This window comes from Meriones unguiculatus, chromosome 21 (genome assembly GCF_030254825.1).
Source record: "Meriones unguiculatus strain TT.TT164.6M chromosome 21, Bangor_MerUng_6.1, whole genome shotgun sequence".
Taxonomy (NCBI): Eukaryota; Metazoa; Chordata; class Mammalia; order Rodentia; family Muridae; genus Meriones; species Meriones unguiculatus.
Genome location: NC_083368.1, coordinates 14,301,484 through 14,327,373, shown reverse-complemented (window position 1 = coordinate 14,327,373; position 25,890 = coordinate 14,301,484). Strand labels below are relative to the sequence as shown.

Sequence of the window (25,890 nt, the reverse complement as noted above, 5' to 3'; positions counted from 1 at the left end):
GGAGGAGGGAGGGAGCTACATGGGGGGAAACAAAGTGAATAAATTGTAATTAATAAAAATTAAAATTAAAAAAAGAACACCTGAAATTGCATCTCACGGAATTCATGTCCCTCCAGCTTCCTGTGTGATATCTCTGGGCCTCCAGCCCTTTCTGCAGTTGCTCTGGGATCACAGGCGGTTGCTAAGGTGTCTGTTGCAGTACAGGAGTCTTTGATACAGAGATAAGCCATGGTGAATATCAGCACTGAAATGTGCAGAGTGGGGTTGCATATAGCCAATGTTCTGTAGTCCTGTTTTTAAATCACAGGCACTATCTTCTATTTGTGAGCCTTTGTTACTTCCCACAGTGAAATAATGGAATTTTATTCAAAGCATTATTTGAAGATACATCAGAAATATTATTAATTTGAGATATTTATTTTATGTAAGAAATACAAAGCATTTACTTTCTACTCCCTGGAACCTTTCATTCTCAGTTAGTTAGTTCCTTTTTCAAGTATTTTCAATAATCGGTCATTAATCTTTTGAGATGGGATCTTGCTGTGTAGCCCTGATTGGCCTGATAACTTGCTATGTACACCAAGCTAGCTTTAAACTCTCAGAGCTCTGCTTATATCATCCTGTGTGCTGGGATTGAACACATGGATCACTATGCCTGGAAAGCATAAAAATTCTTTCAAGAATTATTTATTTTTTATGTGTATGTTTGTATGTGTGTTTGTATATGGGTTTGTACAAATATATACATGTATACACACATATGTATATACATACATACATACATGCTATAGACAGTTGTTGATCATTATGTGGGCTCTAGGAACCAAATCTGATCCTCTGCAAGAGTAGCCACACAGCCATCTCTCCAGCCCCCATTTGTTTTCAGTCAGTCTCACTCTGTAGTACAACCTGATCTAGAACTTAGTATGTAGCCTAGGTTTGCCTCAAACATGCAGCACTCCTCCTGCCTCAGCTTCCTGAGCGCTAAGGTTAAAGGCGTTAGCCGTCACTCCCAGCTTCAAGCAATGTTTTAAGGAGTTGTGTGATATTCTGGAGTTAGAACAGCAGGAAGTTGCTACCAACATCACTCCAGGCAACTGGTCCTGGAGCTGGCCAATTGCTGAAGCAACAGAGAAAGAAAGACTCCTAGGATTCAGTGTTTAAGTCTTGGAGCCCAGAGTTGAAACCTCCTTGAGAAAGGGCCAAGGGGCCTGGCTGGAGCTTTATCATTTCCACCTGTTATTCCATGCTATTGAAGAGTTTTGTCATCTCTCAATAACTAGAGAACATAGAAAAATGAACACAATAAACCACGTTGTCAAAGCACAGCTTTATTGGCAAAAGGCATGTCTGCAATGATTAATGAATTGGAAAATTGAAAGCTGCCTCCCTTAATCACTTGTACAAATTAATTGTGTTTTGCAGTGTAGCTGAGGACTTTGAGTGCAGTCTTTAAAGCCAAGTTTAAATAGAACTGTTGAATCAGAGTTCATTTTCTCTTCAATACGCCAGCACACAAATCAACAAGTCATTGATAGGATATCCCAAACATCACACCAGTCCCTCCTGTTATGGGAAAACCATGAAGTGACCAGAGTCACAGTGAACTCTCCCGCCTTTCCACCATGGTCTCTTCCGTGAACTGGTTTATGGCCCTCTATTCTCAACACTCTTTCCATGGGGAACTGTCACTGCCTTTCACACCAGTGTGGACTGTGAGAGAAGATGCTTACATTCCTCCGAAGGGACTTTAAAAGTAATATTCTACCCTGTCCTGTTTCATCCTGAGACATACATGAAGGTGTGGAACCCAGGTATGCCACAGGCAGGGAGGGGTCTTCAAATTCACAGCAGGTAGAGACCAAGTCACATTTTCATCTTAGGCCAGAGCATTCGTCCATGGTGGGAGGAGAGTGAGAGAGAGATCCAATGAAAACCTGATGGGTGACCCAGGAGATAGCTAAGTGGGGGAGCACTTGCCTTAGAAATATCAGAACTTGAGTTCACTCGCCCAAATCCCATGTAAAAAGAAATGGCGTGTTGCAGTGTGTTTGTAAACCCAATACTAGGGACCCTATCTCATTCACACACACACACACACACACACACACACACACACACACCTGCACATACATGTACACATATACACAAAAGAAAGAAAACCCAGCCCAATAAGTGGTGAATTCCTTCCTTCCTGCCACTGGAACTGTCCCTAAATGCACATTTATTTGCCTACACTCTGAAGCTGGCAAGTGTGAGGTGGGTTTCCCTCAGATCAAGTCAAGGTGTGGAGGCTTATCTCTGCATAGAGGCTCTCAGGAAATCTGCTTGCTCATCTTTCCCACTTCTGGAGGATCCCCTCATTCTTTTTCAGAGCCAGCAATGGTCAGGTGTGTCTTTGGACACCCACCCCCACACACACACACCTTGCTTCTGCAAACCTCTGACACCTCACTGGTCCCATGAAAATTCCAGGTTAATTTTCTATTTTGTGGCCTGCTGACTAGGAATGTTCATTTCACGTGCACCTTGATTTTGTTTTTCCATGAAGTATCATGGAGTTTCAGGTTCTAGGAATTAGCATGAAGACATCTCTGTGAGACAGGGGTCTGCCTATCACAGCTAACTAACTCACTTGTTCCAGTGAAAAGATGCGTGAATCTACTTATGGTTTTTCTATGCTGACTCTAGTTAAAAAGAAACCCTCTCCCCAAGTTCTAAACTTCAGTGATGACATAAATCAGCAAGATGTTTATAGTAGAACGACATTAGGAAATACGATAGCAGATGCCACTTGATCAATGTATGACCTTAGGCAAACCTCCTTCTAAAAATGTTGGGCAAGGAATAGAGGAATCAGGGGGCTTCTGTGTTCTGTCTGAGTGTAAATCCAGGTGTTTGACCTCTACAGTCCCATTCAAAGACCCATGTTGGTCCAAGGTAAAGGTCATAGAGAGCAGTGACTGTATTTTCCTTGGTTTGTTTCTATCCAAGATGCTCTTGAAGCCCAGTGCACATTTAGAGTTCATCATTTCCCCATCGCATACATTTCCCCATAGTGTAATTAAAGGCAGACGAGTCTCCCTGTAAAGTGCCAGAGGGGTGGCTTACGTTCTCCAAAAAAGATGGGCATGACAGCTAGGGACAGCTTCCTTCTGCCTTGGAAATGAGTTGGTGATATTCATCAGGGCTGGCTCCCAGTCTTTCCTGAAAAATAGGGGGTAGATAGTAGTGGAGCACCATAATTCACCTCTGGTTTCTAAAAACAGATTCCAATGGGAATCACCCTAAAACACAGCTAGAACTAAGACACTCTCACAATAGGTTCCAGTCTGCAAAGAAGCTGGGAATAGTAAAAGATAGCCATCCCAGACAAATGTCTGCAAACAAAGGCAGGTGGTGCGGCCCTGGGCATCCACAACCCCTGGGCATGGCGCAGGCGCATGATTCATTTGGTATACCCTAGAACATTGCAAACACTTGGTGTTATCTCTGCATGGGTACAGAGTGGATCAACACAACCAGGAGTATGGAGTGTGGAGCGTTAGTGTCTCTGGGTCCATAGTGTTTGAATGTCACAGCATTAAAAGAAAGTTTTCCATTGAAAACTTAGAGTCTATTTCAGAATTAGGCGTGACTAGGCGGCTGTAGAATAGAATGTTCTCTGACTGACTTGCCAAGATCATCACAATGCTCTAACCACTGAGCATCCCCCAACACCTGGAAGGTTAGCTCACATTTCTGCCATGCTTCCCAGGTGACTTATACATGAATGGTATTCATCAATTTATGAAGTCAGGACGGGAACTCAAACAGGGCAGAAACCTGGAGGCAGATGCTGATGCAGAGACCATAGAGGGGTGCTGCTTACTGGCTTGCTCCCCATGGCTTGCTCAGCCTGCCTTCTTATAGAACCCAGATTACTAGCCTAGAGATGGCACTGTCAACAATGGGCTGGGCCCTCCCCTATTGATCACTAATTGAGAAAAATGCCTTATAGATGGGTCTCATGAGTCATTTCCTCAACTGAGGCTCCTTCTTCTCTGATGATCCTAGCTTGTGTCAACTTGATAAAAAAAAAAACAGCCAGTACCCTAGGTGATGGAGTGACAAAGACATAGTAGACTGGGCGACAGTAACCCTAATATCCAGGGGAGTCAGGCCTGCACTAAACCATCTGGACCACACTTCAGTTCATGAAATCAGACCCGATATTTACAGTGGTTGCCATGACATGATGCACTATGGCTGGCTCTGTGTGCTTGCTGGACCACTGGCATCCTTCCTGACACTGTCTCCAAAGCAGGTGGTTGTTTCCATCCTTTGCCAGCCTGGGACCCAGGGTCTGAGCTTCTTGCCCTGGGCTACTGGCCGTCAGTCCTGTCATCCCTAGCCTCAGGCCATTTGGAACTCTAGATTCTAACTGAGGTGCTTCATCTGCACTATCTGCAGACAGCATGGTGACAGTGTGTCAGCTTAATGATGCTGGATCACCGTAGAGGCTCAGAGCATCTTTTTTGGAAACGTTGTCCTCGGTCATGGAGCCTAGAAGCCTGTGGCCAGGCCTGGGCAGCTCTGCTGAGACCCCACCTGTACGTTTCTGTCTTGTCTTCTGTCCTCACAGAGTCTCTACATGAGAATTGAAGGAAGATATGTGCATTCCGGCCATGATGCTTTCCCCAGAGCTCAACAGGGCTGTGAAACACAGGTAGCTCCATATTGTGTCAGGTGAACAGCACTGCAGCATCTTGACTGCCTGTGCCATGCTGGGCATTGTTCTGCACACTCCCTCATATTCTGTTTCATGCTCTGTTTACTCTCCTAAGGCTTGTATCATCCCCTACTCAGGGTTGAAAAACTAGGCATCAGTTAGTTAAAGGCTCAATCACTAATCCAAGGATATGTGACTTTCTGCCCAGTGTCATCTGAGCCTTCCTTTCTCCAAGTGTAGCTAAATGTATTTGGTTCTGGAGGCAAGAACCATGCAATGAACGTGTGAAGAATTCTATGGCTTGGAGACATGGAGAGGCTGGGGACAGTGAGAGGCTGGAGAACTTTGAGGATGGGGACAGTGAGGGAGGGGATGATGAGAGGATAGGGACATTGAAAGCACGGGGTCACTAAAATGATAGACAGTGTGTCCCATATCACACACTTACACTCAGCAGGGACAGCAGCTATGTTCCAAATGGTGACAAGGAGATGCTTGGGAAGGGACAGATCACAGATCTCAGGCAGATAGGAAGGCAGACAGACAGCTTCAGTCCAGAGATGCAGGTGGCAGAGGGTGTGGGAGCTGTGATGGCTGGCATGAATCATAGAGAGAAGGTAAGATGTGGCCACGCGTTGGCAGGATGTTTGGAAGAGGCCAGAGGCCAAGATGCATGTCCAGGAGAGGAAGGTGTCCTGAGGAAAATTGCCAAGGGTCCTGTTCAGAGCCATGGGTGGGCTTCTGGGAATACCACACCTTCCTCTAAGATTAATTATTCACCATAGCCAGTTGATCACACCACATGAGCCCTCCAATACCCATACAGTTTGTCTTCCCTGCTCCTCTTTCTCTTCCCGCTTCCCCTTAGGTCTCTGTGGAAGCTGTCCAGCTCTGAAGAGACCACAGAGAGAGCACTCATCCTCAAATAGCCTCCATCATCAGGAGCAAATGCCCAACTCCATTTGTCTATGTTTTTAACTGGCTGCCTTGAGACTGATTCTAAGGACAGCCTTCTTCTGGTATGTGCCAGTCATGTGGGACCATCTCCAGCTGCCCCTGCATGGTTCTGCACTTCCAGGCCAGGCCCATCTGCTCCTGGACCTACTCCAAGCCAAGGCTAGAAACTAGGTCCTGCCAGGACCAGGTTCTTGGCTTCTCAGCCCTCCTCTTCTCTTAGAAGAAAAGCATGGGGATGGCAAGGTGGTGTCCTGAATAAGTCAGTATGCCATCAGTGTCATTCCAGCAAACAGCCCAAAGGATAGTCAGTGCGATGTCTTTCCTGAGTTCGTCAGAGGCAATGTTAAGTCAGGTTACCTTAAGAGCTTAATTTCTAAAGAATTCCATGGACTCAGCTGACAGGTATTTTTAACAACTGTCTAATGATTCTCTTGAAGATTGCTTATATAATACCACAGTTTATTTTTTTCACTAAAAATTTTTAACGAGTGTGCAAAATAATAAGTTCCTTACTGACATTTTATACACGTTTATAACTGTCTTTGCTCCTGTCTACCTATCACCCTTATGTTGTCCCCCGCCCCCTAAGTGATGTATACACTTAAATGTACTCTCACATGTAAGACAGGGCATGTGATGTTTGTGTTTGCTCTCCTTTCTAGCAGTCTTCCTTTACTGCTCACCTCAGACCTCTCCTATTAATCCCCTTTTTACACTTCTGCGGTGGTTTGAGTAGGAATGGCCCCCACAGACTCATGTGTTTGAATGCTTGGCCATCATAGTGGCATTATTAGGAGGTGTGGCTATTTGGGGGAAGTGTGTCACTGTAGGTGTGGGCTTGGAGGTCTGCTATGCTCAAGGTACTCTCCGCGTGGTACACAGTCTCCTTCTGCTGCCCTCAGATCAAGGTGTAGAACTCTCAGCTCCTTCCCCAGTACCATGTCTGCCTACATACCTACATGTCTCTTGCCATTAAGACAATGGACTAAACCTCTGAAACTATAAGCCAGCTTCACTTAAATGCTTTCCTTTATAAGAGTTTCCATGATCATGGTGTCTCTTCATGTCAATAAGATAACTTCTATATTTTGTTCTTTCTTTATTTGAAATTTTTATTAGTTCTATGAGAATTTCTTACAATGTTTTTTTTAACAATAATCATTCTCCTCCACAACTCTGCCTATACACACAAATATTAAAAAAATAAGTACAATTTTTGCTGTCATTTAAAAAAATAAGTACAATTTGTGCTGTTCATGCACTTTGGGGTACAGGGCATATTGCTGGAGTGCAGCTGCTGTCACAGTACTGAGTCCATATGTGAAGCTGTCCTGCTGTGTCCAGAAGACACAGTTTCTTGATAGTTATTCACCACCTCTGGTTCTTACAGTCTTTTTGTCCCTTCTCCCATGATGATCCCTGAGATTTTGGAGGAGGGGTGTAATATAAATCTCCTATATAGAAATGAGCATCCCCACAGTCTCTTCTATGAACTTTGGCCATGCATGGGTGTCTTTGTCAATCACCATCTACCAATGAAGAAGTTTCTCTGATGAATGTTGAGAGATGCGTTACTATATGTGGACAATGTTAGGTCATTAAGAATCCATTTAATACTATGACCGTTTAGCAAAATGATGGTAATGGGTTCTCTCCTAGGGCTACTAACTGTCTCGGCACAGATTCCTGAGCCTGATAATGGTGCCAGGCATGGGCTTCATCTTGTAGAGTAGGCTTTAAATCCAATCCCAAAGTGGCTGGTGACTCCCAAGACATTCATTCCACTATAGCACCAGTACTCCTATCTTATCAGTCCAGTTGCTATTGTCGTTCACAGGACTCATAGCTCAGTAAGATCGCTGATTAATTTTCTTTTCTAGAAGTACGCATAGCAACTTCCAGCACTATGAAGGTTAGCCAGTAGAAATAAAACATCCTGGTCAATACTAGCTTGATTTCTTCATGTTCTATGATTTGAGTAATTCTGCAGATGAGAGAAAGCATGTAACCTTCATCTTCCCCATCTTTTACTAAGTATAATGATCTCTAGTTTTATGCCTGTCATTTCATTCTTCTACCTGATAGTGACTGTTGAGGTCATTGTTACTTATCTTGTGACCTCAGTCATAGCTGTTCAATTAAAGCAGTTCTAGCTCTCAGCAATTTGAAGTCTGTTGGCTGATGCGTACACCAACCGCCCAGAATGCATGGGCCAGCATGGGACACTGAGAGTGCATTTTAGTGTCCTTCCTTCACCCTACCTGTGGCTTAGGATGGAAGCCCCCATCACCATGTGTTTCTTCAGCTTGGGGCATTTTCTGTCACAGTGAGATGAGTGGCTTTGCAGCAACCACAGCACACACTAGTTTTGTTGTTGTTGTTGCTGCTGCTGCTGCTGCCTTCTTCGTTCTATGAGAGGCCCTAATCTAGCGATAGAGCCTTCTTCATGAGAAACTGCTTCATAAAGTTTGTATTTTGCTAAAATATGTGGAATTCCAGAATGGACCCCTCTTGTGAGTTCTCAGACATGGGTTTCAGTCATTCTGATCTGGTAAAAAAAAAAAAATTAGATAAATAAATAAATAAATTGTACTAGAGGACATACCCAGGGAAGGGTATAATGGGAAAGTGTGTTCCCAGGAAAGGTGTACCAGAGAAGGGTGTCCCTAGGAAGGGTGTTCCAGGGAAGGGTGTCCTGAAAAAGGTGTTTCTAGGAAAGGTATCCTAGGGAAGAATGTCCCCAGGAAGGGTGTTCTGGGGAAGGGTGTCCTGGGGTTGTAGCTCTGTGAAGCCAGGAAAGGGCTTGACTTGGCATTATCAAGCCAGAATCTTGTTTCTGCACAGGCAAGTTTCCAAACTGTTCTATCTGTGGTAGGGTAGGTTTTGCTTTTGAAAGATCACCATCACACACTCTTACTTTCCTGCGTTTGTGAGGAACTGGGCAGTAGAGATGTATGCTACCCTGAGAACAGTGGGTCCCTATGCCAACATTTGGAGGTCATCCGAGGACACTACATTCTATGTGACCAGCCACAGCTCAAGAACCTCATTTCAGCCATAGGTCTACGAGTCTGTGTCCCACATGGACATCCAGCAGCTTCTGTCACTTTCATAGGCTTATTTTGAAAAGTATGGAGACTTAAAATCCCATATCTGGAACTATCAGGGTTCCCTTCTGTCCTAGTGAATATGTAATTATTTCTCTCATCTAAAAACCTTTGTATTACCCGAAGACACTATACATTGAAAGCACTAATTATGCTCCACTCTGATCCAGGTAAGTGTACTAATTACCACGACCTTTTCTTATAGGTCCAAGTCTCTAAGAAAATAATCACTGTTTGCCCCACTTTCATCTCTAGGAAGTTCCTTTCATCTGCTCCACAGGGTCTGAGGTCAAGCAGAGACAGCATCTCTGCCTTTCATGTCGTACACGCTGTGTTGATCTTCGGGCCTCGATCCTCTTAAGCTGTGTTTTCTTCTTCTTTAAAAGCCACTTAATGCACAGTAGCAGGAGAGGTGTCCCCAGACTTGCTAAAGCTGAGTAAAGACATCAAACAAAAAAGTTTCAGATGGACAGAGAGAGTTGAAATAAACACGAGCAGTCTAAATTTAGCTTAAGAAAGAATCCCAACATATACAGCTTCCAGTTAATTTCAATTTGGCTTTTGATATGTAGAATTTTTCCCTGTTTGAGGTAGAAATTATTTGAAAACACAACATGTAAATAGCTGCTACTAAAAGTCCACCATAAACCTACCTCTTCCCTCGATTCTCTCCTGCCCTCACCCCTTCCTCCCCTCTTCTTCTGATCCTCTTCTCTCTCCTGCCTTCTCTCTTGACAGCACCCTTTCCCACATTCATTTTTGAATACTTTCTGTCTTTGGTCTGTTGTTCCCAGTTCTCTTGATTCTCATTCTTCCCCTATGTTCTCATTTCTCCTTTGTCTTGAGCTGCTGGCCTGGGCCACAGCCTGGCACTCAACAGAGCATCATTACTTTCTGACACATGGAAGGGTCATCCCATAAATGGCAGGATGAATTGTTCTTGGCATGTCTACATGTCACAGCTTCTCTGGCCCATGCCTATCCTCTGAATCTGCTTGGTTGATATTGCTTTTGTGTTCGTGGCTATAGCAGACCGAGAGGAGCTGATTGCAATGTGGGCTCCTGGGTGTTGTTGATGCAGAGTCGGAATAGGAGACGCATGGAAGCAAAGAGAGAGGAGAAGGAGAAGAACGAGTGATAATAAATGATACTAGTTCCTGGTGTATCTCTGCAAATAAAAGCCTAGACTTGAACACCTGTTCCTCTTGGGAGATGCATCTGTGTGTGGCCTCCTCATCTGTGAGAAGCCAGCAACAGCCAAACCTGCTCTTGCTTACCTAGGTCTGTCCAGCACCTAGTTATTATCTGTGTTGTATTTTAGTACTAGCCTAGGAGCCACCAATGAGGAGGAAGTCAATGAGCCAGTAAAAGAGAAATGAAGCCAGCATCCCATAGGCTCCCAGATTCAGGATGGACACATGTCAGTTACTGGATGTTATTAAAACTTGTTCTTGCTGTCTTGTGGTCATTTGTTCTCCAAATATGGAAGTGCAATGATTGAGAGGCCATTTTTCTACCCAAGATGGATGCATCATTGATTTTATAATTTGTTGCAACCTTCCACTTATAGTAAATGGTCTGTGATCCATAAAAGAAATTTATGTCCAAGCTCTTCAGAGAGAATAAATATTAGGAAGAAAATACATCCAGACAATAGAACAGAGCCATGTAATGGCAGACACTACACTCTGGTTTGTGTTTTATGCTTTCTTCTAATCATTTTTATTGTTGCCCCGTGAACATGCAGCACATTAAGGCTCTGATTCCATCCTGGCCGAGTATTTCTCACACAGAAGCATAGGGAAACTCAGCTTGCTCCACACATCTCTTTTTGCTGTTAATAAACAAAGTGAATCAATAGCTAATGCCCAGCTTCCAGAGGTTACTGGGGATGGCTTAAGAATTCCCCCACAAGCTTCTCATTGTGATTTGGCTGAAAAGGGAAGAGGGACGCAGGAGAGCACCTGGAAGGCCTGCATTGTTTCAGGTGCTCCTAGGGCTTCCTCTCCTGATGGTTCAGCTGGTTACTGTGTCCAGCCACACCCAATACCAAGTACACACCCAGTGCAGCCATATCCCCTGGTGGAAAAATGCCTCCTTTTTCTTTATCTTCATTAATTTCGTTGACTTGTAGGTTTGTCCATTCTAAGTTTTTATGTTGATGGAAATCAGTCATTCATGACATATTCCTTAGTACCTGATTATTTCACTTAAAATTCTATTTGCTAGGCTTACCCAAACTGTGCATGCAGCAGCGGGCTCTTCTTTGATGGCTGGATTGCACTGTATACCATGGAGTAAAGCACTGTGGTAGACAAACCAACAGCACCCTCCTCCAGGACCACCCAAATGTCAGCATCCAAATCCTGGAACCCATGACTGTGAAGACTATTGGTTGCATGGTAGAGGTGGATTAAGGCTGTGAATACAGTTAAGGTATTAACAGCATTAATCAAGAGCTGGGGAGATGGTTCAGGGGTTAGAACATTTGCCATGCAAGCCTGAGGACTAGAATTTGGATCCCCAGGAGCCATGTAAATGTTGGGTGGGTGTGGTAGGCCACCTATAATCCCAGCCTCAGAAGGTTGCTGAGGAGCTCAGCAGGAGCTCCAGAGCAAGCTAGCTAGAAGACTAATCATATTGCTGAGCTCTGGGTTTGATTGAGCAACCCTGCCTCATTGAATATGGTACAGATGTAATGGAGGATGATTATTGACACCAGTATCTGGCTTTCATATGCATGGGTAGACAATTCATTCCCCCCATGCCTGCACACATATGCATATCACATCCATTGGTATGCACACATACTTGAAAATGGAAAAAATAAGAGTTCACATAATATTACTGTGTCTAATAATTTTTCTAATGCTAAATGACTTTCTTGTTTTATTATCTTCCAATTAGTTAACCAAATAAGAGGTTTCCTTGGGGAATTTTCACACACACTTAGCTTCAATAGGTCCCCTCCCATCTACTCTCCTGGATTGTCTCCCCTACCCCTGCTTCTTCATTTGTACACTTCTGCCCACAGTGTTCCCCTTTCCAATTTCATGCCACATATGCTGAATGTCTTTCTACTGCTTGGATGATGTTAAACCAATAGCTTTTTGCTGTGAATTTGCTTAGATCCCTTCCCCACCAGCCATAGGCTAAAATCACTGTACTTTCTTCTTGGATAAGTTGATACCCCAAATCAGAAAGGTACTGGAAACAGCTGGATCTCCTGTGTGTCGTGCTTTATTAGCCCTGGGTCTGGGCTTTGCCTCTGCTCAAGCAAGTGCCCATTATGGTAACATATGGGACACCAGGAACAGCAGGATTCTGGGGTTGGAATTTGCTAGACACTACCTAAATTTTAACTGGAGAGAATGCCTGTACCTGTATTGCTGATCTTTCCAAAGAATATTACTTTTTTAAATGGCAAACTAGTTAGCTAAAAATTCTAAGCCAATAACCAAGCATGGTGCCACAGACCTTTGTAAGCACACTTTTGGGGGCTACTTTATTGGGTTCTTATATCTACCAACCTTCCAAACCCTTATCCCACCCTAATCCCTTCCAACCCCCAAAAGTAAGAGAAAAAAGTTTAGGGGGGAAAGGAAGCAGAGACTTCTTGAGATTACTTCCTGCTGATTAGGGGCATTGGGTTCCTTGGGGCAAGTTTGACCTTCATTGTCAGGATATTCGATTTCCTGTCTTTTTGCCTAGGACCACTTGACACACTGCAACCAGCCAACAGCAGCAGCAGCAACAACAAGGGGAGCAGGAGCCTCTCCTCAGAGTGCCCCCAGCTCCTCTGAGAAGTTCCCAGAATTCCGAACATCACACACTGCAGCTGGCAGAACTATGCCCCTTCTAGAGCGAGAGACAAATCACAGTGAAAGGCAGAGGCAGGCAGCTCTCTATGAGTTCAAGGCCGACCTGGTCTACGTAGTGCGTTTCAAAACAGCTAGGCTATGTAGAGAGACCCTTTCTCAAAAAAGAAAAGGAAAGAATTCTAAACCAAGTCCTTGCACCAGGTTTCTAAGAGGAGGTCTGTTTAGTAGGTGCCTCTAGAAAGGGAGTATGTGTTTACAAGCGTGGAGCCTCCCAGCATGCCTTCCGTGGGCCCCTGTAGGCTTCTTCAGCTGCAGCTTTCTCAGCTTCTCTGTTTTCAACTTGCTGAAGTCGAGTCAAATGACTGTATTATGTTGCAATGTGTTATAGTTTTTGAGAGCTTTATATGTGAGCACCACATCTACATCTGTCCCAACTCAAACCCCTTTCACGCTTCTCACACCCTCCTAAATTTATGACCTCCTATTTTTTTAGTTATTATTGTTGCCTGTGCATATGTATGTGCGTGTGTGTTTGTGAGAGCTTGTACATGTGTGTACAATCTACTGAGTCCATTTAGATTTGCTCCAGGGCTGACCACTTGGGGTTGGATGACCTATGTGGGAGCTTGTCCCTGGAGTAGAATGACTTTCCCTCTCAACAGACACTGACCTGCTCTAGCTCTTTGCCTAGTTCAAGTGAACATTACAGAAGCCATTTCAGAAAAAGCGGAGTGAAACAAAAAAAAAAAAAAATCACTCAGTTGGTAATAAACAGAATTCTAGAATAGAAAGGCAGAAGGCCTGTCCTATTCTCAACCTCCACTCTGGCCCTGGCTGATCCTGCCTCTCAGCCTCATCCTTCATTCTGCCCATCCTGGAGGCCTGTTTTCTTCCCTCTGAATCTGTAACAAGAGTGAAAGCTGATGTCAGATTCTCCCCACTCACCTTCCCATCTCATGGAAGACTGAAGTAATGCCATGCCTCAGATTTCCTGGCAGGTGAAGCCATACACGGCCAAAAGCTTATCTGGGGCTGAGGAGGAATTGAGCTGTTTGCAGAGCAGAATGCAGCTCTGTGACCCAAATGTAGGAGGAGAGAGGGGCAACTTTACCCTCCATCCCTCTCTCCCCTTCAACCCCCATCCTCTTTTCCTTCTCCTCCTTCTTATCCTCTTCCTCTTCTCCACTCTGACTTTTAGATGTGACCTCACACAGTAGCCCAGGCTGGTCTTGAACTTGAGAAGCTGTGCCTCAGCTTCTCAAGTGCTGGCTCGTAAGCATGAATCACCATAGAAATACTTTTCTCTGGACAGTGTCAGGACAGCGATTCGATCCTGGAACATGGTATCTGGTGTTGGTCTCTCTTATAAATCTGACCTTAAATTATTTTAGCTTCTGCCATTGAGTTTCCGGTGTTTCTTGCTCTTGAGCCTAAGTTGTTACTAATTAAAAAAAAAAAAATTCAGGATAAACATACTAACATCTGTACACCTAAAGAAGCTCAGCAAGGAGGACCCTGGTTAAGATTATCAATCCTCACTCAGAAAGGCAAACGGGACAGACATCTAAAGAGGGACAAAACAGGGAACAGGACAGGAGCCTACCACAGAGGGCCTTTGAAAGACTCTACCTAGCAGGGTGTCAAGGCAGATGCTGAGACTCATAGCCAAACTTTGGGCAGAGTTCAGGGAATCTTATGAAAGAAGGGGGAGATAGAAAGACCTAGAGGGGACAGGAGTTCCACAAAGAGAGCAACAGAACCAAAAATCTGAGCACAGGAGTCTTTTCTGAGACTGATACTCCAACCAAGGACCATGCATGGTGATAACCTAGAACCCTGAACTGCCCATGGCAGTTCAGTGTATAAGTGGGTTCCATAGTAATGGGAACAGGGACTGTCTCTGACAGGAACTGATTGACCTGCTCTTTGATCACCTATTCCTGAGGGGATCGGGGAGCAGCCTTAGCAGGCCACAAAGGAAGACAATGTAGCCAGTCCTGATGAGACCTGATAGGCTAGGGTCAGAGAGAAGGGGAGAAGGACCTCCCTTATCTTTGGACTTGGGGAGGGGCATGGAGAAGATGAGGGAAGGAGGGTGGGATTGGAAGGGGATGAGGGAGGGGGGCTACAGCTGGGACACAAAGTGAATAAACTCTAATTAATAAAAAATAAATAAATTTAAAAAATTAAAAGCCAGTGGGGACTTTCAACATGGAGAACTGACATACTGAACTTGTCAAAAATGCCCAGCACAGAAACTCATCTCATAGTGGCCTGTGGGTCTCATTGTTTGAATAGAAAGTAGTCATTTGCTAAGGCATGGCTGGCACACCAATGGAGGAGAATGAAGAACACCTGCTAGACTTTAATTTCTGTCATTGTCTTCCACAGCATGTTTTGCAGGGGGATCTTCTGGGTGTGGTATGATGTAGATTTTTCTTCTGAGACTGTCAGGTATAGAGCTGTTGACTGGCAGAGTAGGGAACTTAAAGTATTATATCAATGTAGATCCAAGTCAGACTAAGTTCCTAAGGAAGAATAATGGTGGCTGGGCTTGATTCTTTGATTTTCTTTTATTGAAAATCGATTTTTTTTTCCACATAATATATCCTGATTATGGTTCCCCTCCCTCTACTCTTCCCCTCCCCACCTCCTCTCCCATCCAGATCCACTTTCTGTCTTCCATTAGAAAATCAACAGGATTCTAATGATTAATAATAAAATCTAGCATAATAAGATAAGAGAGAAAATAGCACATTGGAGTTGGGCAAAACAAACAAGCAGAAGAAAAAGAGCCCAGGAAAAGGCACAAGAATCAGAGACCTGCTCTTTCACATACTCAAGAATCCTATAAAAACACTAAACTGGAAACTATAATACATACACTGAGGGTCTCGTGGAGAGCCATGCAAGCCCTATTTGTGGTGCTCCAGTCTGTCAGTTCACATACACACTGATCTTATTGATTTAGAAGGCCTTGTCTTCTTGGTTTCCTCCATCCCCTCTGGCTCTTACATTCTTTCTGCCTCCTCTCATGGGTTTCCCTGAACCCTGAGGGGAGGGAGGATTTTTGATGGAGATATCCCATTTAGGACTGATATCCCATTCTACTCTGTGTAGTGTACAGTCCCTTCTGCTCCAGAAGGGAGAGTCTCTGTTGATTGGCTGAACAAGGCATTGATCTGCCTCCCTGGATGAAGTCTGCACTTGATTTGTTAGAGAACAGACAAGGCACAGCCAGTGAACCTCTGCATCCTAAACTGATTTGAGTTTTGGTTGAATGTATAGACAAAAGAAAGAGAGAGAGAGAGAAAGGAAGGGAGAGAGAGAGAAAGGAAGGAAGGGAGAGAGAGAGAGAGAGAGAAAGAAAGAAAGAAAGAAAGAAAGAAAGAAAGAAAGAAAGAAAGAAAGAAAGAAAGAAAGAAAGAATATGTGAGGACACATAAGAGTCCATAATTTGCCTGCTTTTTTATTTTTCTAGAAAGCCTGCCAAAGTCAGAATGTGATCATCTCTGATCACGGCTTTGCTGGGCCACAGATCAGGCTTGGGTGGAGGTGGGAGGGACTTGACTGAGGGTTGATTAGATGCTCAACTTTATGATCTCAGGCAGTAATGTGAAATCATGTTATATGAAGCATTCACATTGAAAAGCTTCTAAATGTATGTGTGGAAGGGCAAGTGGAGCCCTGACAATCCAAACAGCCCTTGGAAAATTTAGTAGGGGAAGCAGCATTAACTGCCAACTTGACATAGCCTAGAGTCACCTGAGAATAAAGTCTCAATAGAGGACTTGCCAAGACCAGATTGGCCCAAAGGCATGTCTCCATCGTTACCTGATATAAGAGGACCCATCCACTGTGGGCAACTCCATTCCCTGGGCAGGTGGTCCTGATCTGTATAGGAAAACCAGCTGAGCATGAACCTGAACAGGCCCCAACAGTATCTCTCCATGGTTTCTGTTCATGCTTGAGTTCCTGCCCTAACTTTCCTTATGAACTGGAAGTATAAGCCAAACAAACTCTTTCTCTCCTTAAGTTCAATTTAGTTGGAGTGTTTTATCACAGCAGCAGAAAGCAAACTAGAACAAGCATGATAGAAGGCAGTAGAGAGAGGTCAGGAGAGAAGGGGCCTTGAGAGCACTGCCTGATAGTCCTGGAAAGTACCTGCCACCCTTCTTTCCCTGAACTGAATTGTCAGTCATCCAAAGTTGGGCTAGTTAACCTAAAGAAGGTCTGATTGATCAACAGAGGTTTTATAGAGAGTATACACACACACACACACATACACACACACACACACACACACATACACACACACACACACACACACACACACACATCAGTCTGCCTGAATTGGCTGTTCACTTGAAGTATCTTAGAGTTGTTCCCTTGAATCCAGCCTTCACGTGTATTTCATAACTACTCACATTCACAGCTAGAAAAGCCAGGCAGAAGTATCTATGAAACACACAGCCAAAGTTCTGGAGAGGTGAGAGCCTTGGTGGGAGGGGTCGCCTCCTGGATTATGTCAGGATTGACCCTGCAGCAAGACGGGCTAGCTCATTGGCAGCCCAGAGAGCTGCTGACGTATGAATATCCTCTGCAAATATTTAAAACTATTAGTTGCCTAATCATAGATCTTTTTTCTATTTGGGAGGCCATAGTCCTGTACTTTCTGCATACTTCTAAAAAGTACCTGATGGAGGGGGTTGAAAGAGGAATTATTATAAACAAAAGGTCTGAACGCACTTCCTACTTCCCTGGTGAGAGGGCCATCTGGTTGACCCCTCTGCTTTCAGGAACAAAAAAAATAAAACATGGAACCACCCACTGTCCCATCGTGACCAGCAAGTTCTACCCATGCCATCACTTCAGCTCCTGCTGTACACCTGCCACCTGCTTCCTCCTGTGTCACGGCTTCCAACAGCTCAGTCTTCTGTTGCAGAGATGCCTTTGTGTCCTGGAGTTCATCTCCTTTCACCTCTGCTGGGAATCATAGTTGCTGTCCTGTAGCGAAGTGAAGCAAGCATGTTGTAGGTGTGTATCTGAAGCATTCGTAGCTGTCTACAGCTTGGTGAATGCTGGACTCAGAACGTTGTAACCTGATCCATCCTCCCTGCAAAGCTCCCCAGTTGGAAGTTAGAGTGTGATGGAAAAGTCCTTTCTTTGTTCATGCACTTCTGAGTTTGCTTATTGTAGTACATGAGATATTACTGCTTTCTTTAGCAATGATGGTGATACACAGCAAAGCAACAGCTGGCCTCCTGCCATTCTCTTAAGTTACAGCCATGACTCGGTATCATGTTGTGTGTATTTCTGGGCCAGGAAAGGCACATGGCTAATCAACTGTTGTCTGTTACATTGCTTTGTAACCATTTTGTACCTTTTGATGAACATGCAGTTGTGCATGAAGATATACTTATGTATTGTACATACATTAGATACAATCTCTAGCCTACCTCATATTGCCTTGCTTAACATGAGTTGAAATGATGGACGCTAGAAAAGGCAATATTCTCAGATCTATAGCATGTATAGCTACACTGAAATCATATGTCCTTTGTTTCTGTATAGATTTTTCTATACAGATGATGATTATTATTATTTAATTTTTACATGCAGCACTTGTTATTTGATATTAGTACTGCCCCAGTGTCCACTCAGGGTTATCTTTTCTAGTTCCCACCATTTGCCTGCAAATTTCATGATTTCCTTGTTTTTAATTGCTGAGTAGTATTCCATTGTGTAAAAGTACCACAATTTCTGTATCCATTTCTCAATTGAGAGACATCTGGATTGTTTCCAGATTCTAGCTATTACTAATAAAGCTGCTACAAACATGGTTGAGCAAATGTCCTTGATGTACACTTGAGCATCTTTTGAATATATGTCTAAGAGTGGTATAACTGGATCTTGAGGCAGCACTATTCCTAATTTTCTGAGAAAGCACCAGATTGATTTCTAAAGTGGTTGTACAAGTTTACATTCCCACTGGCAATGGAGGAGGGTTCCCCTTTCTCCACATCCTCTCCATCGTGTGTTGTCACTTGAGTTTTTTATCTTAGCCATTCTGATGAGTGTAAGGTGAAATCTCAGGGTCATTTTGACTTGCATTTTACTGATAACTAAGGACACTGAACATTTTGTTCAAATGGCAGTGTCCTTCGCTTTACAGACACTTTTCAGTTTCATGAGGTCCCTTTTATTGATTGTTGATCTTAGAGCCTGTGCTGGACAACCCCAAACTAAGAGTTTAGTCTATTATTCCACACACCTGTTGAGTTCCTAGATTTGTTCTTCTGTTCACATTCTTTAATGATATCTCCAGATAGTCCCCCCACCCTTCGCCATTGCTACAACATACATGTTGTTCCATGGAGGGTGCTGAGAGAATAGGATAGGTGAGTGACCCAGAAAAGTGAGACTCAAGGAATGCTGAAGCTTGTTCACAGTGGAAGGAATAGCAGGATCATTATAAATGGCACACATAGAAGTTGACACACATTATGTGCTAACTACATATTCAAGCATGGTGCCCAATAGTCACACTTAGAAGTGTAGATGTAAAGAAAGGGAGGGGAGAAGACTGGAGTCTGGCAATGTTCATCACACTTGAGTGAGATCCCATGAAGACTCCATGAAGCTTTGACAAAGAGAGTCTTGAGGCCATCCTTTGTGACAATCTAGTTCATGAGGGTATTTACGAGAGGGTAGTCTAAGTGTGGCATAATGAATGAAATGTCAGCTGTTGGTTTGGCCTGTCTGCTTTGTCATGCTTACTGAGTTCTCTCTCTTCCTGTGGTTGTTCTAGGAGCTGGTGGGAAGTAACCCTCCACAGAGAAACTGGAAAGGAATTGCAATCGCACTGCTCGTCATCCTTGTCATCTGCTCCCTGATCGTCACCTCAGTCATACTGCTAACACCAGGTATGGATGCTTCCTATCCAGTCACTAACACTTTAGAGCAAGGAGTTTTACTATGAAGTATTTTCTAAGTAGCTGTTGACTGTACAGTTTATTCTTACCAGGTACCAGTTTTCGTGATACCTTTGCAGAAGGAATTAGTTTGGTTTTAATAAAAAAAAATTCTGCCTTATATGCTTTAAATTTTTATAGAGTGGTTGACTAGATAGGTATGGCATAGATTAAAGTTACTGCTGTTTATTTATCTTGAAATTAAAGGTAGTAGTGTGAGAAATAATTTAATGTATCCCATGGTATTCCTGGGTTTATAGCAAGGATGAATTAAGAAAATGTTCAAGCAGCACATGATGCCTGTGAACCAAGGGCTAATTGCTCATTTGGTAACACTTATGGAGTTAAATACTGATGGAGCCAGAGGCAAAATTCTCTCAGGCAAGAAAACACATACCAGAATCCACAGTAGTGCCCACTGAGTTCACCTGCCTGTGAGTGGCTGAGACAGAAAAGATTGCGAGCCTCAGAGACAGAAAGGTCTTTTTTAAAATTTATCTATTTATTTTTAGTTTTAGTTTTTAGATTTTTTTTAATTCACTTTACATCCCAACCATAGTCCCCTCCCTTGTCTCCTCCTGGTCCCATCCTCCCTCCTTCTTCCCCCCGTCACCACCCTTCCTTAGTCCTCATAAAGGAAAAACCCTCTTCCCTTACCAACTGACCACAGACTATCAAATCTCCTCAGTACTACCTGCATCCTCTTTCTCTGTGGCCTGGGTAGAAGTGATCAAGGAGCATGTACCAGAGTCTATGTCCCTAGTCCTGGCATGGAGACTGAGCTGCCTATCAGCTACATCTGAGGAGGGGGACTAGGTCCTCTCCATGTATGGTCCTTGGTTGGTGCATCAGTCTCTGCAGTCTCTGCAGGACCCCTGGGCCCAGATTTGTTGGCTCTGTTGGTCTTCTTGTGGAGCTCCTTTTCCCTCCAGGTCCTTCCATACAACTCCCTGTGCTCTGCCCAAAGTTTGGCTGTGAGTCTCAACATCTGCTTCAAGCTCCTATGGGGTGAAGTCTTTTAGAGAACATCTATGGAAGAGAAAAAAAAGTGATAGGTACAATGGTTAAACCAAGATGTAAGTGAAATAAAACTGATATCTTTATTAACAGTTGGTAGATGCTACCAGGGAAAAATAACTGCAGACCAATGTTCCTTGTGAGGATGATGCAAAAAAAGCTAGTAGCAAACAGAACACTATAACATATAAAGACCTACTGGGGCCTGGGCAGATGGCTCTGCTGTAAAGAGCACAGCGCATCCAAGTTCAGCTCTTAGTACCCCCATCAGGTAGCACAACAACCAATTTTAACGCCAGCTCCCAGGGCTCTGGTACCCTCTTCTGACCTCTGTGGACATTTGTTTTCTTGTGCCCATACACACACAGACACATAGGCCTAAATAAATAATAAAATCTTAAAAATATATTACTATGGCCAAGTGGGCTTTATGCTACTCAGAAATATTGGTCAACATATAAAAGTCAGTGAGATAAACCTGTATTAACAGAATAACATGCAAACCCACAGATCATGTAAACAGCCAAAGTACATGAGTGCCACCAAGTGTGAGCAGAGGCAAGAGGTCAATGTGTGGGAGATCTATTTTGTCCTTCTGTGTCCCAGTGATTGAATGCAGGTCATCAGGCTTGGGGAGAGGTGCCTTTCCCTGCCACGCTAGCTCATAGGCCCTCACTGTCTTGATGATATCTGTTTTCTAAATGTAACTTTATTAATTGGAGTGTTTGTGTGTTTGTGTATAGGTTTGGGCTTGTGTGTGTAAGTGCCTTCAGGGGCCAGAAGAGGTTCTGGGAACCAGAGTCCAGGCCTCTGGGAGGGCAGTACAGACTCCTAACCACTTATTCAAAGATCCATGCCCTTTGATAGTACCTGCTAATACACAAAAAGGCTTTAAGTTTGACAAAAATCTAATTTCTCTTTGCTTATTCATACATTAGGGGTCATAGCTAAGGAAGTGTTTTTAGTCTTTGCATTTAGACCCTTGATCCACACTGTGTAGAGGTGTAAAGTAGGGAACTGACTTCGTTCTCTGGTGTGTGAGCATGCGGTTGTGTCAGCATCATTTCTTGAATTTTCCATCCTCACTGTGTAGTCATAGCCCATTTACGGCTGTGCGGGCTTAGTTCAGAACTCTCTGTCTGAATCCACTGGTCTGCATGTCTGCAGATGTGCCCATAGTACAGCACATTAACAACCGTAGCTTTATGCTGTTTTAAAATTATGAGGTCTATGTCTTCTAAATGTTTGCTTTTAATATTGCTTTGGTTTCCTCGCGTTGCCATAAGAATTCAAAACAGACGTTATAGTGGCAAATTTAGTTACTTTTCTCTTGCTGTGATAAAGCACCATGACCAAGGCAACTTAGAGAAAAATAGATTATTTTGGCTTATGGTTCCAAAGGGTTAGTGCCCATAACGTCAGGACAGGGGCAGTAGGCACGGTGGCTAGAGAAGGATGCTGAGAAGCACATATCTTTAACAACAGCACAAAGCAGAGAGAGCAAAATAGAAATGACAAGAATCTTTACGATCTCAAAGCCCACTCATATTGAAATACCTCTTCCAACAAGGCCACACCTCCTAGGCCTTTCCAAACACAGCCACCAAACAGGGACCATGTGTTCAAACACATCGGCCTATGGAGGACATTCTCATTCAGATCACCAGGGCCTGCACTCTGCCCAAGGTTTGGTTATGAGTCTCAGCATCTGCTTTGATACACTGCTAGGTAGAGTCTTTCAGAGGCCCTCTGCGGTAGGCTCCTGTCCTGTTTCTTGTTTTCTCCTACATCCAATACCCATCCCATTTGTCTTCCTAAGTGAGGATTGATCATCTTACCCTGGGTCTTCTTTCTTGTTTATCTTCTTTAGCTGTACAGATTTTATTATGTTTACCATATCTTATAGGTCTATATAAGTGAGTATTCCCTGTGTGTCTTTCTCCTTCTGGGATGCCTCACTTAGAATGTTCTTTTCTAGATCCCACCATTTGCCTGCAAATTTCATGATTTCCTTGTTTTTTATTGCTGAGTAATATTCCATTGTGTAAAAATACCACAATTTCTGTATCCATTCCTCCACTGATGGACATCTGGGTTGTTTCCAGGTTCTGGCTATTACAAATAAAGCTGCTACAAACATGGTTGAGCAAATGTACTTGTTGTGTACTTGAGCAACTTTTGGATATATGCCTAGGAGTGGTATAGCTGGATCTTGAGGAGGTATTATTCCTAATTGTCTGAGAAAGCGTCAGATTGATTTCCAAAGTGGTTGTACCAGTTTACATTCCCACCAGCAATGGAGGAGGTTTCCCCTTTCTCCACAACCTCTCCAGTATGTGTTGCCATTTGAGTTTTTTTTTTTAGCCATTTTGATGGGTGTAAGGTAAAATCTCAGGGTCATTTTGATTTGCATCTCTCTGATGGCTAAGGATGTTGAGCATCTCTTTAAGTGTTTCTCTGCCATTCAGGGGAGTTAGTATGACATGGAGAGGATAGGAGGTCCACAAGCACCAAATATATATGGGCACAGGGGTCCTATATGAGTCTGTTTCTCCAACCAAGGACCATGTATGGATATAACCTAGAACCTCTGCTCAGATGTAGCCCGTGGTAGATCAGTATCCAAATGGGTTTCCCTAGTAAGGGGAACAGGCACTATTTCTGACATTAACTCAATGGCAGGCTCTTTGACCTCCCCGTCCCCCAAGGGAGGAGCAGCCCTGCTATGCCACAGAGGAGGAGTTTGCAGGCAGTCCTGAAGATACCCAATAAAACAGGGTCAGATGAAAGGGGAGGAGGTCCTCCCCTATCAGTGGACTTGGAAAGGGGCAGGGAGGAGATGAGGGAGGGAGGATGGAATTGGGAGGGAATGAGGGAGCAGGATACAGCTGGGATACATAGTTAATAAAATGTAACTCATAATAAAAATAAAAATAAAACCGCCAGGGCCAATTATTGTGTGCTGCAGAAGCTTGCTGAAAGCAGGCCCTGGGAGCAAGAGGATCTTCCCTTGTCTCCTCAAGTTTTTTGTCAAGTATACTTGTGTCAACTAAAAATGATGGATGGTTATAAGAAAAAGAAATGCAGTATAGCTCTTTCTGTGTGGAATGTCATATACTTCTCCCAGTGTTGAAGAGGTTTCCATAGCAGTTCTGCAAGAGAGAGCCTGATCTCACCCTGAGCAGCCTGGAACTGGGTGGTGGAGGACATAGTTAGTGCATTGCATCCATTTGCAAGGACAAAATTTTGCTCTAGAGGCTGGAATCCAGATGAGTGACATGGAAGGGAGTACGGGCAGATTAGGAAAGACAAACACTTATTTTGTGAGTGCTGGTACTCAGTGGGTGCCCCAGAGACCACAGCAACAGCAGAGCCTTAATCAATACAAGGAAACTGCGGCTTCCCTGGATCCAGGGAGCATGGCGCTGTCTTTGCTTTTCCGTGAGCAGAGCTGTGCTTTGGAGGTAAAGGGCTTTACAGTTTTGGTCCTGTGGTCATGCCACACTTTCTTGGGACTTAGAATGGGGTAGTAGTTTTCGGAGATTCTCCTGCCGACTGTGAAGCTTGGCCAAGTCTACCTCCCCCAGAATGAAGGGCTTTTATCAGCATTACTTAGTAGTGGTGGATGGAGATGTCTGATAGCAACAGGGCTGTGAAACATGAGGTAATGAGAATTGGCCACGCCTGAGAAGTGGTTCCTGGAACCTTCCTATCAGCCGACCCTGATGGAACTTGACATCACTTCCATTCCGCAGGAGCAGCCCTAGGGCAGCCCCCTCTGCCCCGAGTCGAGGACATAGTCACTGTTCTGTCTGATGGTGACACCGGCTGTCAGGGCAGGATGCTGTAAATGGCAGCTGGGTCCTCCGGTGAGTCTCTGAACTCCAGGCAGGCTCTGACAGGGGTGGTGGCCTCCTTTACTCTTCTGTTGAAATAAACATATGGTTGAACCTTGTCTGCCCCTTTGCCTCTGGAGACATCCGTGGGTGGTGTCTGTTTCTGTAGGCTATGCTGCTGGGGGACTCTGTCCTGGGTTTGAGGGGACTAGGTTTGCCACAGATGCTGTGCAATGGGGCACTTTGGGTGTGCTCCCTCTCCTAGAGCCGAGTAGAAGCTTTTCTTTTGGCACTCGAAACTGTGCCAGGTGGTCTACCCGTACTGCCCTGGAGTGTCCCTAGATCCCCTCAGATGCAGAAGAGCTTTACAAGAGCCCAAAAAGCTAAGCTCCCCTCCTTCCAACATTAACAGTCCCATTAAGAGCTGCAACCGCTGTGCTAAGCACCAAGCAAATGTGAAAAAAAAAAAAATGTCATTATGTGTGCTCTTCTTTGAGCTAAAAGCAAGGAGGCAAGATATCCCAAGCATCACTATCAGTAAGCAAAAATAAAACCAGAGAGAATGGTGGAGCTGAGTCCTATGAGTCTGAGCCCGGGGTATATAGGAGGGAAGAAAGCTACAGTTCAGAGTCCTCGTAACAGTGGCCACAACTTGGGGACAAATGTACACAGTCGTGGGCACAGACCCATGGCATTACTCCTGCCCTGACCTCAGCGTTGCCTTCATTTTAATAGAGTTAGAGAAAACTTGTAAAGTGAATGTTTTCCAAGCTCTCATGGATTCTGACCTGGTATTCTGGAAACTCCAAGTCTAGAACATGCTCACCCCCACACTCGGTTCTGGACTCATGTGCTTTGGTCTGTCTGTGACCGTTTCCTAATGCTCACAACTCAGCTCCAACTTGGCAAGCAGAATATGGCGGGAGGGTGTGCTCTGGGGCTGAGGGGTTCTGCAAGGTTCACTCAGTGATTCTGACAGGCATGGTACCTTGCTCTGCGGTACAGGCTGAGAACCATCAATTACTCACTATCTATGTGCCTCTGAAGGGTCTTGAAGGGAACATGCCTTTCTGGCTGTCACGTATCGCTCCCTTGCTAGGCCATGTTCTTTTCCAAATGTCTCTTCTGAATAATAGATTCAAAGTTACTTTTTAGTTTTCTGATACTAACTACAGTAAACTGTTCATTTATAACGGGTCACACATGCCTGGTGTGTGCTAGTCAGGGAAGCTGCAATTTCTGCGTTCTGATGAGATTGACTGCAATGATCTGCACTATAAAAGGGCCTGGTAGAGTTTTAGTTGCATTAGAATGTCCCAGACTTTGCCTTGTTTGAACTTCTGACAAGAGCTTGGCAGCGAAAAGCATTGGGCACACTCCATAGAAGTATAATGAGAAAACCACTGACTTTGAGGATCACGCTGAAGACTGGCTTCAAGGCCAGACTGTGCTCACATTTTCAGAAGT

At 44.1% G+C, this 25,890-nt stretch overlaps 1 protein-coding gene across 6 annotated transcripts in view; it reads left to right on the top strand.

The window, feature by feature from the left end:
• Window positions 1-25,890, top strand: part of Dpp6 (dipeptidyl peptidase like 6) — an 831,812-nt gene that overhangs the window by 505,271 nt on the left and 300,651 nt on the right. For 5 of the 6 annotated variants that reach the window (XM_060374077.1, XM_060374079.1, XM_060374075.1 and 2 more), the window contains exon 2: window positions 19,408-19,522. In XM_060374077.1, coding sequence (XP_060230060.1) covers window positions 19,408-19,522 — 115 coding nt within the window. Of the gene's footprint in view, window positions 1-4,624; window positions 4,709-19,407; window positions 19,523-25,890 lie in introns of all 6 variants that reach the window. The other variant, XM_060374076.1, reaches the window with a different exon arrangement.